General features: G+C 42.6%; 1 protein-coding gene across 1 annotated transcript in view; it reads left to right on the forward strand.

Annotated features, from left to right (window-relative positions):
• Positions 1-5,457: 5,457 nt before the first annotated feature.
• EMILIN3 (elastin microfibril interfacer 3) overlaps positions 5,458-12,285 on the forward strand; it is a 200,900-nt gene continuing 194,072 nt past the window's right edge. Inside the window, exons 1-3 of the mRNA XM_075277457.1 lie at positions 5,458-6,272; positions 7,079-7,201; positions 7,834-8,096. Coding sequence (XP_075133558.1) covers positions 6,088-6,272; positions 7,079-7,201; positions 7,834-8,096 — 571 coding nt within the window. The 5' untranslated portion in view covers positions 5,458-6,087. The remainder of the gene's footprint in view (positions 6,273-7,078; positions 7,202-7,833; positions 8,097-12,285) is intronic.

Consider the following 12,285-nt stretch of genomic DNA (forward strand, 5'->3'; position numbering starts at 1 on the left):
ATCCTTTATGCCCTTGCCATAGACAGTTGATGCCCTTATTATGAGATGACACATTAACCAATGCAAGGGGACCCATATTTTCCAAAGAAAATTAATTTAAGAGTCTGCAGTCCACAGAGCAATATCCAAAATGACTCCTTAGGTTTTTTTTTTCCTCTTATTTTAGGTTTATAAGCACCTTGGGCTCTCTCAAGCAGCCTGAGAAGAAAACACCAGGAACATATATGCCAACAGGCCTGAAATTGCCAGGTTAATCCTGTGACCTGAACTACAGAAGAGGTGGGAATTTCTGTGTGGTTTTGGTTGGATCTTTTTTCTAATTTTGGCTATTTAAAGGTTGGGTATATGATGGGACGTGGTGGTATTGGAACAAGTATACTGTAACAGCCTTCAACCAAGTATCTCATCCAGAGGAGCATTATTTTTCTGGATGAAATCAAGTGCCTATTGCAGTCATGCTTAATCCCTGGCTGCTCAGTCTTCAGGAAAGGTGTATGAAAAAAAGAACAAAACGGGGGGCACTCATCAGAAAGCAGGTATCTTCTTAAAAACAGTCCTTTATAAGGTAAGTATAAAACCAACAGGGCGGGAGTGATAGCATATAGGCAAAAGGCAACAGCCGTTTCGCACTTACTACGAGTGCTTTCTCAAGCCATACATGATGCATGGAAACCTGCATAAGGGCAAGTTGTTGAGGTTCAGAAACAGTAAAGAAGACCACCATAATACACTCACACTAGCAGCACCATATTTCATTGTTAGTATTTCTGTAAAATCTTATATTTGTGTTACACCAGACTTATTGGGGCAGAAGACGTTCAAATCTGTCCACAGAATGTATTGTCGGGCTGGGGATTGTCCAAATTCTGAGTGTGAAAGATCAATTTTAGTTGACTGGAGAAGTGTGCAGTTTGCAATTCTTTGGGCTCTGAGATGTTTTGTGGCTTCCCGGCTGCACCCGTTGAGTAACTTCTTCGGTGGCCACTCCTGGGAAGATTAACTACCGTTCCAAATCTTCTTGTTCGGGAGATAATGATTCTCATTGTGGTTCCATGGAGTCCCAGAGATTTACTGATGGCTTTATAACCATTTCCAGACTAATATATCACAAGTCTTTATTTGTTATCACTTCTGCAATAGATAAATAGCAGTTCATGTAAAGAAGGATAGGCAAAAGTTCCTCCACAGCAATAAAACTGAAATTTAAGGGGCACAGGTATTGCTATTAATGGTAGATGGGCTGTACCTATAGGAGGTGGAGAGGTAGCAGTTGCTACCATGCCGTGAACCATGAGGGGCTCCAAAGGTCCCTCTGCCCTATAAAATATAGTACCTTTGTAAATGGCACAACATAGTTAGGGGCCCCTTTACAGATTTTGTTTTAGAGCGCAGGAGCTTCAGGTTACACTCCTGTCTGTGGACAGGTTGAGGTTGTAGTGAGGTTGACATATTGAGATTGTAGTGCCCTAATAAATGGCCGATGGACTACGTAACTTAAGGGGGTAGAGTCAAAAGCATAGCAGTAGAAGTTACTATCAGGTCCTAGATCCTAAGGGAGCCCTAAAAGTCCCTTTGCCACATAAAATATACCAGGACATCTATCCGAAATGGCAAAGTAAATAGGGGCCCTATTACAAATTTTTCATTGAGGCCCGGGAATTTCAAGTTACACTTCTGAATGGTGGTGTGGATTAGAAAAAGAATCTGCCGTTTTTCATAAAAAGTGCCACCATTCTCCATGGGTTGTGCCTAGTATTGCAGCTAGGCTTGAGCCGATCTCGAGATTTCAGGATCGTTTTTAAAATCCGATTTTCAATAATTTTACAGCCGATCGCGATCGTGAAATTTGCTCGATTACTGATCGGGATCTGATCTTTCCCGATTCCAATTGTGACATTTACTTAATCGCTGATCGGGATCCGATCTTTCCCGATCACAATCGCTCAACCCTAGTTGCAGCCTATGAACAAGAGTGGCGCTGTTTTTGAAACATTTTGAAATTTTTTTTTCCCTTTTATAAGTGGAAAGGTATATTTCCTGGATTTGCCCACGGGTATATGAATGCCTCTCCCCGATATATGTCAGAACCCAGAGCCGTCCTAGAATCCCATGCCCATGGATGCATCACATGGATGACAATTTAGCTGAATGGCCACCATGTAAGACCATAAGTCTTCTGAAAACTTCTCTTAACATCTGGACCATGATAACATGTCAAAGATGCAGGAATGACCCATAGAAATGGAACAGGTGGGAGGTCCGGGGTGGTCCATGACTTGGACAGACTATAGAGACTACTGCAGTACTTGACTGACATGTATAAATGAGGTAGAAAAGAATTAGTCACACTGGGCGACTGGAGACTCTTTTTGCCACTGTCGTAAATTATAGCAGGGTCCAGATGTATTATGTTCTGCATGTGGAATTATGGATTCCTATTCTCACAGTCTACATATTATTTTTTTTTACCACTGGGGGGGTCATCACATTTTTAGAGAATATTTTATGAACAATGTTGTTATTTCATTTTACAAAAACATTCCATGGGGAAAAATACAAAAAGTGGAAAAAAGCGCAGTAAAAATAAGTGGCTGTAAGTATGTTTCTTAGTACTGGCTCTCTACAGAACTCATACATGTGATAACAAGATCCCACTCCGAGAAAGTTTTACAGAAATAAAAATTGGAACGATTATATTTTTGCCTTCAATGGTCAAAATGGCAATGAATCTACAATAAATGATCCAAAAAGATTATCTTACAATGATCAGACTTTGCACCTGCATCATGTTCAGAAATTTGTTGGACAAATTATTCGTATGGGTAGGGGGAGCCTTGTGTCACATATCTTATATGCAATGGTCATTCCCTTGATAGGATGGGGTTGGCTGATTCTTAGGATGAAGGGAAAAATCCCTGCCGGATTTTTGCCTTTTACTCAATCATTTATAGTATTCTGTAGAATTTTTTTATTTTGCAAAAATAAGATAAAATGACTTTTCCAAAAAGTTAATCCCAGTATTGGACACCATTCAGCAAACCAATGTTCAGGCCTCCCATCTAGTTACATCTAGTTGTCAAATTGGACCTAAGATGTAAATTCTAGTTGAGATCTACCATGGTATCTTGGATGTTTTTGGATCTTTTGTCTTCCAGTCCTTACAGATGTATAGCCCTCCATCCTGACCTGCTGTCATTATTTGCTCCTGCACTTGGTGCCCTTGTGGTAATGGGTTGGGAGGGCTTGAGCTGGAAATTGTGTCATTGCTGATATTTGTTCAGCAGATGGAGAAGCTGGTGACACATCAATGGCATCAAAAAGACAGACGTCTGTGTTTGGTGACAGCGAGGTGAGGAATTCTGCGACTGTCCATAGCACAAAAACATCCAAGACATACCATGTATCTTGTTTGGGCCTGAACCCCTTGTACTTCTAAGGGGGTTTTAAGATTGGGCTAGTCTAGTGGACTTGTTTAACATATCTGGCATGTCTGTGAGGAATGGGATAAAGATCTACCGGCTATATCTAATAAGCACTGGAAAATTTTTCCTCCAAAATTATCTGATAATTTTTTTAAAGAATTTGATGCACCTCTGGTATACAGTTGCATTCACACCCTGTCTGTACTTGATCAAAATTGAAACCCTAATGTTTCAGTAAACTACCGGAATTTGCCAAAGAAGTGTAATTTTGTCATACATTTGGATAATCTTTGTTGGCATTTGCCACTGTGTTAGACATAGCCATTGACTACATATTTCAGTACAGAGGTTCCTGCAGAAAACTTACACCATGCAGTATACAATTTTTTCACCAAGTGAATCAATGGGCAATATAGGCAACTGTAAGGTATCTGTCAACAATGTGTTATCAGTAGGTCCTTTAAAGAGGTCCTTTCACCACCACTACCTACTCCTACTCTTTGAATCCCTTAATGGGTGCTCCTCCACTGATTCTAGCAAAATTGGATTTTTTTTCTCAAGCCCCTACAGTTCCTGAAAAATCATGTCTGATCTTAGTACTCAATATGCTAATTACACTCTCTACTGTCAACTGGGCGGGTCCTAGACTGTCTACTCCAGCCCAGGACCACATATCTGATATTAAGGAACCTAGTTAGTATATTGAGTGCTGAAATTCAGAGTAAGTGCTGATTGCTCAGGAATGGTTGGGGCTAGAGAAAAAAATTTGAGGGCTGCAAAGAGTTGAGTTGGTGAAAGGTCCTCTTTAAGCCCTGTAAGGACACATATGGCCACCAAGTATTGGACTTGTTTCTTCAGAACACACAACATATGCTTGATCAGATTGAGATAAGGAAAATTTGGAGGCCAAGTCAACATCTTGAGCGCAAGCCCTTCCTGAGCAATATTTGCAGTGTAGCAGGGGACATTATCCTGCTGACAGAGGCCACTACCATTAAGGAATACTGCTGCCATGAAGGGTTGTACTTAGTCTATCATAATGTATAGGCAGGTGGTACATGTCAAAGTAAATTCTACATGAATGCTACATAGAAAGAATGCTTTCAGGAATAGAAAGGTTAATACTTTATTTCTGTCAATGAAGTGAATGAAAAATAGAGAACTGTAAATCCCATCAATATTTTGTGTGACCTTTGCCCTTTGAATGAAGATTCCTGGAAGTGATGATCTGGCCCCCACAGATATAGCCCTGATCTCATCATCATCCAGTCTGTCTTTGATGACATGAAGAGACAGACGGATTGGAGTAAGCCTACATTCTCGGAAGTTCTGTGCTTAGTTCTCCAAGATGGCGGGAACAACCTCCCTGCCGAGCTCTGCCAAAAACTGTCTGCAAGTACCGAGAAGAACTGATGGAAAGCAAAAGGCAAAGGTCACACCAAATATTGATGGGGTTTACATTTCTCTTTTCTTCATTCACTTCTTTTTGTGAATTGACAAAAATAAACTATTAACCCTTCTATTTCTGAAAGCATTCTTACTTTGCAGTATTACTTTCCATACTTGCATAAAACTTTTGCACTGTACTGTATATATATATATATATATATATATATATATATATATATATAGTAAAAGGATTGAAGCAAAAGTAAGGGGCCCCCGGGTTGAGCGGTTACATCTGGGCACATTGGGGATTACTACAGTCTTCATAGACATGTTTCATGGCTGTAGTTGAGCAGGTTCCTGTGCACAGCTGCATCTCCCATACATCACTATTGTCTTGTGCTTCCCCTCCATGTGTCAGGATGAGGTGGCAGCACCAGTACTAGACGGGACGGTGTTGCATGTTGCTTCGTACATTGGGGCTGTGCACGTGCGCCCTCAGTGAATGTGACACACAGTGCCAGCCTTAGTCTCATGTTGCTGCTGGCAGAGGTAACACAGCTTCAGGAAAGGGCAGTGCAGGGGGGTATATTATTCTAATCCCAGAAACTCCTCCTCTCCCTCCACCCCGGTCACCCCCTCCCCTTTAACAGGTCTGGGGTATAGAGGGAGCTGTGAGGAGCTGACAGGGACAGGGGAGAGAGGGAGACTGAAGAAAGACAGAAAGTCAGAGAGTGATAGAAAGTAGCAGGCAGAAATAAAGACAGAAGACTTACAAAGTCATTGCCGAAATTAAGAAAACAATCCATCTCTCCGGAGCAGAGAGCAAAGTGCAGTGTGGAGGTGTGAGCCGAAAGGAAAGATGCAAAATAAAGGCTAGAAGAGAGAAGGTAAAAGAGGACAGAAAGAAGGATGGAAACTGCGCTCGTCTGAGCCAGCGACCATAGCCAAAGACTGTCACACTGAGCGCCACTGAAACTCGCGCTGACACTCACAGCCCCATGACAAAGTGACACCAAAGGACAAACATCTCACGAACCTGGCTAATGACTTCCGAGGAACCCTAGTGTTTGCGGTCAAGGACAAAAACCTCTTTACAGACCCTTTGGAGTGTTTCTTTTTATTGGAAGAGGCTACTTGAAGTGCATCAGATAGACAAGAGCCCACTTGGACTGTGAAAAGCAACGGCTGGAGTGTAAAAGTCACTTTCAGAGACCCTCAGAGGAACTAGACATCTGAGATATAGCCATCCCCGTGTGGACCCTCACCTATAAAGAAAATGGAAGACAGGCTGCTCAGGATTTTGTTTTTAGTTGCCATCGCTATGTGTTTTAATGGGTCACTATGTCCAGCGGATGCCAAAGGAACGTATTACCCACCTCCCGCCAATGGACGGTTCATTCACAGCTTATATACCTCAGGCTCCCAACCTCAGACTTATGGCAAGCCCATTACCAAGCACAGGTAATACCTGAAAATGTCTGTATTTTATATAGAGTCTCATGTGCAATATGATAATGTGATTTTATATATCTTCATTCAAGGATTTATTGGGGAGCAAAGAGTTAAAAGTTGCAAAAGCAATAATAGATGTGCAGAGAGTAAATATCTATAAACTATATTTCATTGATATAATATTAATATTCACTACTGCAGTACCATTACCATTGTGCATTACTTGGATCAATCCAAAATGGGTACCTATGGCATAAAGTCCACTGTGTTATACACATGGGAAAGGGGACGGTCCTGGGGTCTCTTCTCGAGGTCTCCTAGCACTAAATATACAACAGGTTCACCTGGACCCAGGTCCATCCTAAATAATATGAAAGCCATAGATAACAGTGCAAACCTAAAAATTGCAGAACAGAGATCTCCTCCGGCTGTTGTAACCAGCTGCCTGCTGGGGGTTGTAGTTCAGCAATGAGCCGAGGGCAGGGATGACTTGACTCTTGATATATATTTGTTGTGCTTGTATGAATCCATTATTTCGGAGAAGTATGTTAAAAATTAGTGGGACAATATTCTACAAGCTCATATAACAGCTCTTTCACTGAGATCCCTTGTTCTTGCATGTTTCTGGCATTCTGCCCGGAATAATGTAGGAAAATTGTGTCTTCTTCCATTGCCAGCGCCCCTCACACAGCATGGCACGGCCATTTATCAATATATAGACAAAGACAGTGCAGGGTTAATAAAGCAGTGGGGGCTTCATGAATATATTGTTATCTTTCCAGTTTGGTTTTATCCTTCTTTTATTGCTTTTGTAGGAATTATTGTGTGTACGTTGTGGAGAAGAATGTGACGTGCACCCTGCAGGATGGCACCGAACCGTATATCAAAGCGGAGTACCTCAAGTGTAGCTGGGGACCCAAGTGTCCAGGAACTGTAATGTAAGTCATAGCGGCATGGTCTAAGCTCACATCGGATCAGATTTCTGTAATGTTCCGCACATTAGGAGAAATCACATAGAACATTGACTAAAGTGTATGGAAGCAAATTGCAATACCTGGAGGAAACATGGGGAGAACTCACAAACTTCAAACAGATGTTGCCCATTGCAGATTTGTGACTGCTACCCATTGACCACTATGTCACCCACATTAGTCATCCTACTGACCTTGCAGTAATATAGATCTAGTACATGTGCAGGTTCTCTTTGGTATTTTTAGAAATAGGAGTCAGATTCTAAGATAAGATAAGAGATAAGATATGATAATCCGTTAATTGTCCCATCATGGGGAAATTCAGTGTGTTGGATAATACAGTAATAATACAAGAGTACAACATACAAGCTCAGAATAGCAGATAGAAAAGATATGACGAGTCATAGCAACTAAAAAGAAAAGAAAGACTTCAGGATCATTTAGTTCTCTGTGCGGAGTGATCTTCGCTTGATGTTGATTCTACAGCCTGACCGCGGTTGGGAGGAAGGACCTCCAATAACACTGCTTCTCACACTTGGGTGAAGCAGTCGGTCTTATACATTCTAGTATCATTTATCTGCTCCTTTGCTCCTTTATAGGTATCGGACTCTCTTCAGACCCAAGTACAAGATCGGTTACAAGATTGTGACTGAGCTACAGTGGCGCTGTTGTCCTGGACATTCAGGGGACTCCTGCCAAGATGGACCCCCTGTCCAGCAAGGCTACCTTCCACCCTACATGGCACCCAAAGCTGCTCCCGGCCAGAAGCTATTCCCTCCGCTTAAGACTCCACCTACCTATTCCAAACTGCAGCCAGAAACACTCCCTGATCCACCGGCATCACCCAAGAAGACTGGCTACGGTAAGGAAAATCATAGTACTATTTATCCTGAGTTATAGCCTACTCCAGAGCTGAAATCAAAATGCTGCAAATCTCAGATCTACAAATGAGCAAGTGTTCCCTGCTGGGTCAGTGTCTGCACAACGCTTGATCTGCGCATGCACACTGACATAGTACAGTAACCCGATGTGGGAGAAAATAAGAAAATAATTGCATATTTGAAATTCATTGAAGCTGTATGTGGTCTGATAGAATGCTCGATGTTACAGTAACAATAAGCAGAATTATAAATGCAGCTCTGGATTAAGGCTAGGTTCACACAGCATCATTTGGGAGCTGATTTTGAGGCATACTTCTTTTACTTGGATGCTAAAAGAACAAATTCAACCTTCCCGTGGATTCTGTGGTTGCTTCAGCTGCAGAATCCACCAGACAAGGCTCAGTCTGATTAACCCTATTGTGTCTGAGACTAATCAGTGGGGAAAGCTCCGACTTCCTGCCCCAGGATCCACAGGCAGGGAATTTGGAGAGGAATCTGATATTGATGATCACCTAAAATTCCTCCCCAAATTCCACCATGTGGACCTAGCCTAAAACATAGACTATGACTTAGGATCAACTCAAGATAAGTAACTTTGTAATAGGGAACCTTTACAGCCAAAAATTCTGCCCAAAATGCCACGTTGGGGCCTTTAAAAGAGAGCAGAGATATATCTTTGTATACAAAAACAGCTGACACAGTGAAGAGATGCTCACCATCTATGGGTATGTAAATAAGCCTGCAAGTGCATCAGGGGCGGGTCTGAAAGGCAAAAATTGCCTAAAGACAGCCACAAGTACTCTGAATGTCTTCAAAAATTGCTGCCCGGTGTTGCCCCTTGATATTGTACACCTCTCCAAAGAAATCCAATAGTAATCCAGCAACCAGTTTTGCATTAGATTAAAACATTATGTTTTATTAGTCCATTTAAAAAAGGTGATTCCTTTTCTTTAACAGAAAACCAGTGACAATAAATGTAAAAAAGGACACAGCACTTACATGAAAAAACGTATTCGGATCACATAGGACAATAGACACACGATGCTTAACCGCCTATGTAATCCGAATACGTTTTTTCATGTAAGTGCTGTGTCCTTTTTTACATTTATTGTCACTGGTTTTCTGTTAAAGAAAAGGAATCACCTTTTTTAAATGGACTAATAAAACATAATGTTTTAATCTAATGCAAAACTGGTTGCTGGATTACTATTGGATTTCTTTGGATTTTGTATTGGTACCTGCACCGGCAGGATTCCATGGTTATCCGTGCACCTGCAGTAGCATAAGAAAAAATTCTTTCGCACTAAGACCACGAGAAAACCACAGGGCTGTGAACGTTTTTTTCTACATATTGTACACCTCTGTCTGGGTCACAGCTGTCTGTAGGCAAAACTGGTAAATCAGACCCCACCCCTAATGCACTTGAGGCTGATTTGCAGCTATAAGGTTCATATAGGGTTTTTTGGTCAGGAATCCGCGTCAAAATCCTGACCAAAAAAAACCGTCTCCCATTGAAATCAATGGGTGCTGGTCATTTCTTTTTTCCGCAAGTGGTTTGTTCCCGCTCGCGGAAAAAAGAAGCGACATGCCTTTTCTCCAGGCGGATTCCATGTCCGCCTGAAGACACTCCCTCCCGACTAGGCCCGTTCATTTCCTTTCCTCTGACATCGGCGGTATTATATACTATTATATTATGTGCGCCCCAGTGCCAGAAATAGTGGTGCCTTTAGTTTCAGTAACAATATCCCTCCATCAAAAGTAATGGCTTCCATATCTCTGGCACTAAGGCGCATACCGGACAGTACGCAGTCAGCTTTCTAGCAGTATATAATACCGCCAATGTCAGAGAATTAGAAAGGTCCTCTATAAAATAGTGGACTCGAATAAAGCCTGACCCCATTGATAGACCTCATTGATGGACCCATTTCTTAACTGAAATCGTTGGACTAAGAAGTAGAACTTGCATGAATTTTTCATCTGGTGATTTTTGACAGACTCTACGTTAGATGTGAACCCATAATAATTCCTCCTAGAAGTTTCCGAATAAATGGGTAACTGGGTGGTACCAGTAGCTGGGGTGTCCATGTCACTCTAATCGGGGCTCAGACTACGTAGGAATCCACACTTTTTTCAAAGGGAATGGTAACATCCTCTGGTCAGTTTATTCATGAGGTATAACACAATGCAGAATTGTGTGAATACTCTCTGAGAATTGTTATCTCATTGCACACGGCTGTAGTGGTTTCACTGTCTGCATTTTGATCTACATTTTGCAAACAAACACGCCTACGTTGCATCAGTATATCATCCACAATGATGGATCTTGTATGAGTCCCTACGCTGGTCTGGGCTGCAAATGTGGCCAAATATAGGACATGCTTCATAATTTACAGTCGTTTGTCTGGGCCCATAGAAATAAATGGAACCATAAAATTCAGCAATTTTGGATCCGCAAATGCAGAAGGGGTCATGTGACTGTCATCACCCAATAGACAAGAATCATCAAATTGGTCAGGGGACAGGTGAAGCTCACCAAATGCCTCATTATCACCTAGTTGTGTTCTGTGTGAGATCTACAGTGTTGTGAAAGGGATTTCGGCAGGTGCGGGGGGGGGGGGGAGCTGCAAAATAAGAAATAGAAGCGGTAATTTGTTTTTCAAATCTAAAAATGAAGTGAATGAAGAAAAGAGAAATCTAAATCCCATCCCAATTCAATATGTGGTGTGACCTTTGCTCTTTGCATTCCATCAGTTCTTCTCAGTACTTGCAGACAGTTTATGAAGGGACTTGGCAGGGAGGTTGTGCCCAGTGGTGTAACTACTGTGGTAGCAGTGGTAGCAGCTGCCACAGGGCCCGGGACATTAGGGGCCCGGTGACAGCCACTACCATTGCTATCATTATACTTGGTTTTTTTTCGGACCCCCGAGTATAAGGATCAGCGGCCCGGGAGTGGCAAGCAGGGCCGGCGTTAGGGGGGGGGGCAAACTTGGCTATTGCCATGGGGCCCCAGCACTTGCAGGAGCCCCCTGTTGGTGGAATACTTTCCCTATTAATATAGGGAAAGTACAGTATATGTCCGAAGCTGCAGCAATGGCTGATACACAGGAGCTGCAGGTCTGGCTCCACTCAGCGCTCTCAGGACACTTTCTCTCCCCCCCTCCCTTTCTCTGCCTGTCCTCTGCCCACCAATGAGAGGGCTGAGGAGAGCCCAGGAGGCGGGGCTTATCCCTGCCGAGCTCCTGCTGCCCTGCACACAAGAGAAAGAGGAGAAGTTGTTCCAGGAAAGTGACACTAAAAAAAGAAAACACAGGTCCACAGGACATACTGGGGTTACTATGCTTATTAATCTTAGGCATTTGGGGTGATTACTTTTGTTTTAGTAACTCCATGTGCCTCATATTAATAGCAATTAACCCCATCATGTCCCTCACATTAACCCCTGTGTGCCTCACCATAAGAATTACTATTATGTGAGACATATGGGGGTAATAATAATGAAGATACTTTATTACCTCCATGTCTCTCACATATCAGTAACTCTTATGTGAGGTACACAAGGGTTAATGTGAGGGACATGATGGGCTTAATTGCTATTAATATGAGGCACATGGAGTTACTAAATTGTAATGCACATGACCAGATTTTTTATCCACAATTGTCCTGGTATAGCGGTCAGCGGGTGACGTGACAGTATTTAGTCCTGCAAGGGCCACTATGGGACATAATAGTGTGTGCGGGGTCCACTATGGGGGAAAATACTGTGTACAGGGGCCACTATGGGGGATAATACTGTGTGGAGGGGCCACTATGGGGGATAATACTGTGTGCAGGGGCCACTAAGGGACATAATACTGTGTGCAGGGGCCACTATGGGGCATAATAGAGCGCACAGGAATGCGTAGGAGGGGCTTGGCCAAGATCTTCGGTGTCAGGGGGAGGGGGGCCCCCATGTCAAAAGTTCGCATAGGGCCGCACCATTCCTAGTTACGCCACTGGTTGTTCCCAACATCTTGGAGAACTAAGCACAGATCTTCTGTGGATGTAGGCTTCCTCCAATCTCTTCCAGGACTCCTCCTCCAAAGGGCAAAGGTCACACCAAATACTGATGGGATTTACATTTCTCCATTCACGTCACTTGTTAATTGATAACAATTAACTATTAACCCTTCT

This window comes from Leptodactylus fuscus, chromosome 6 (genome assembly GCF_031893055.1).
Source record: "Leptodactylus fuscus isolate aLepFus1 chromosome 6, aLepFus1.hap2, whole genome shotgun sequence".
NCBI classification, from domain to species: Eukaryota; Metazoa; Chordata; class Amphibia; order Anura; family Leptodactylidae; genus Leptodactylus; species Leptodactylus fuscus.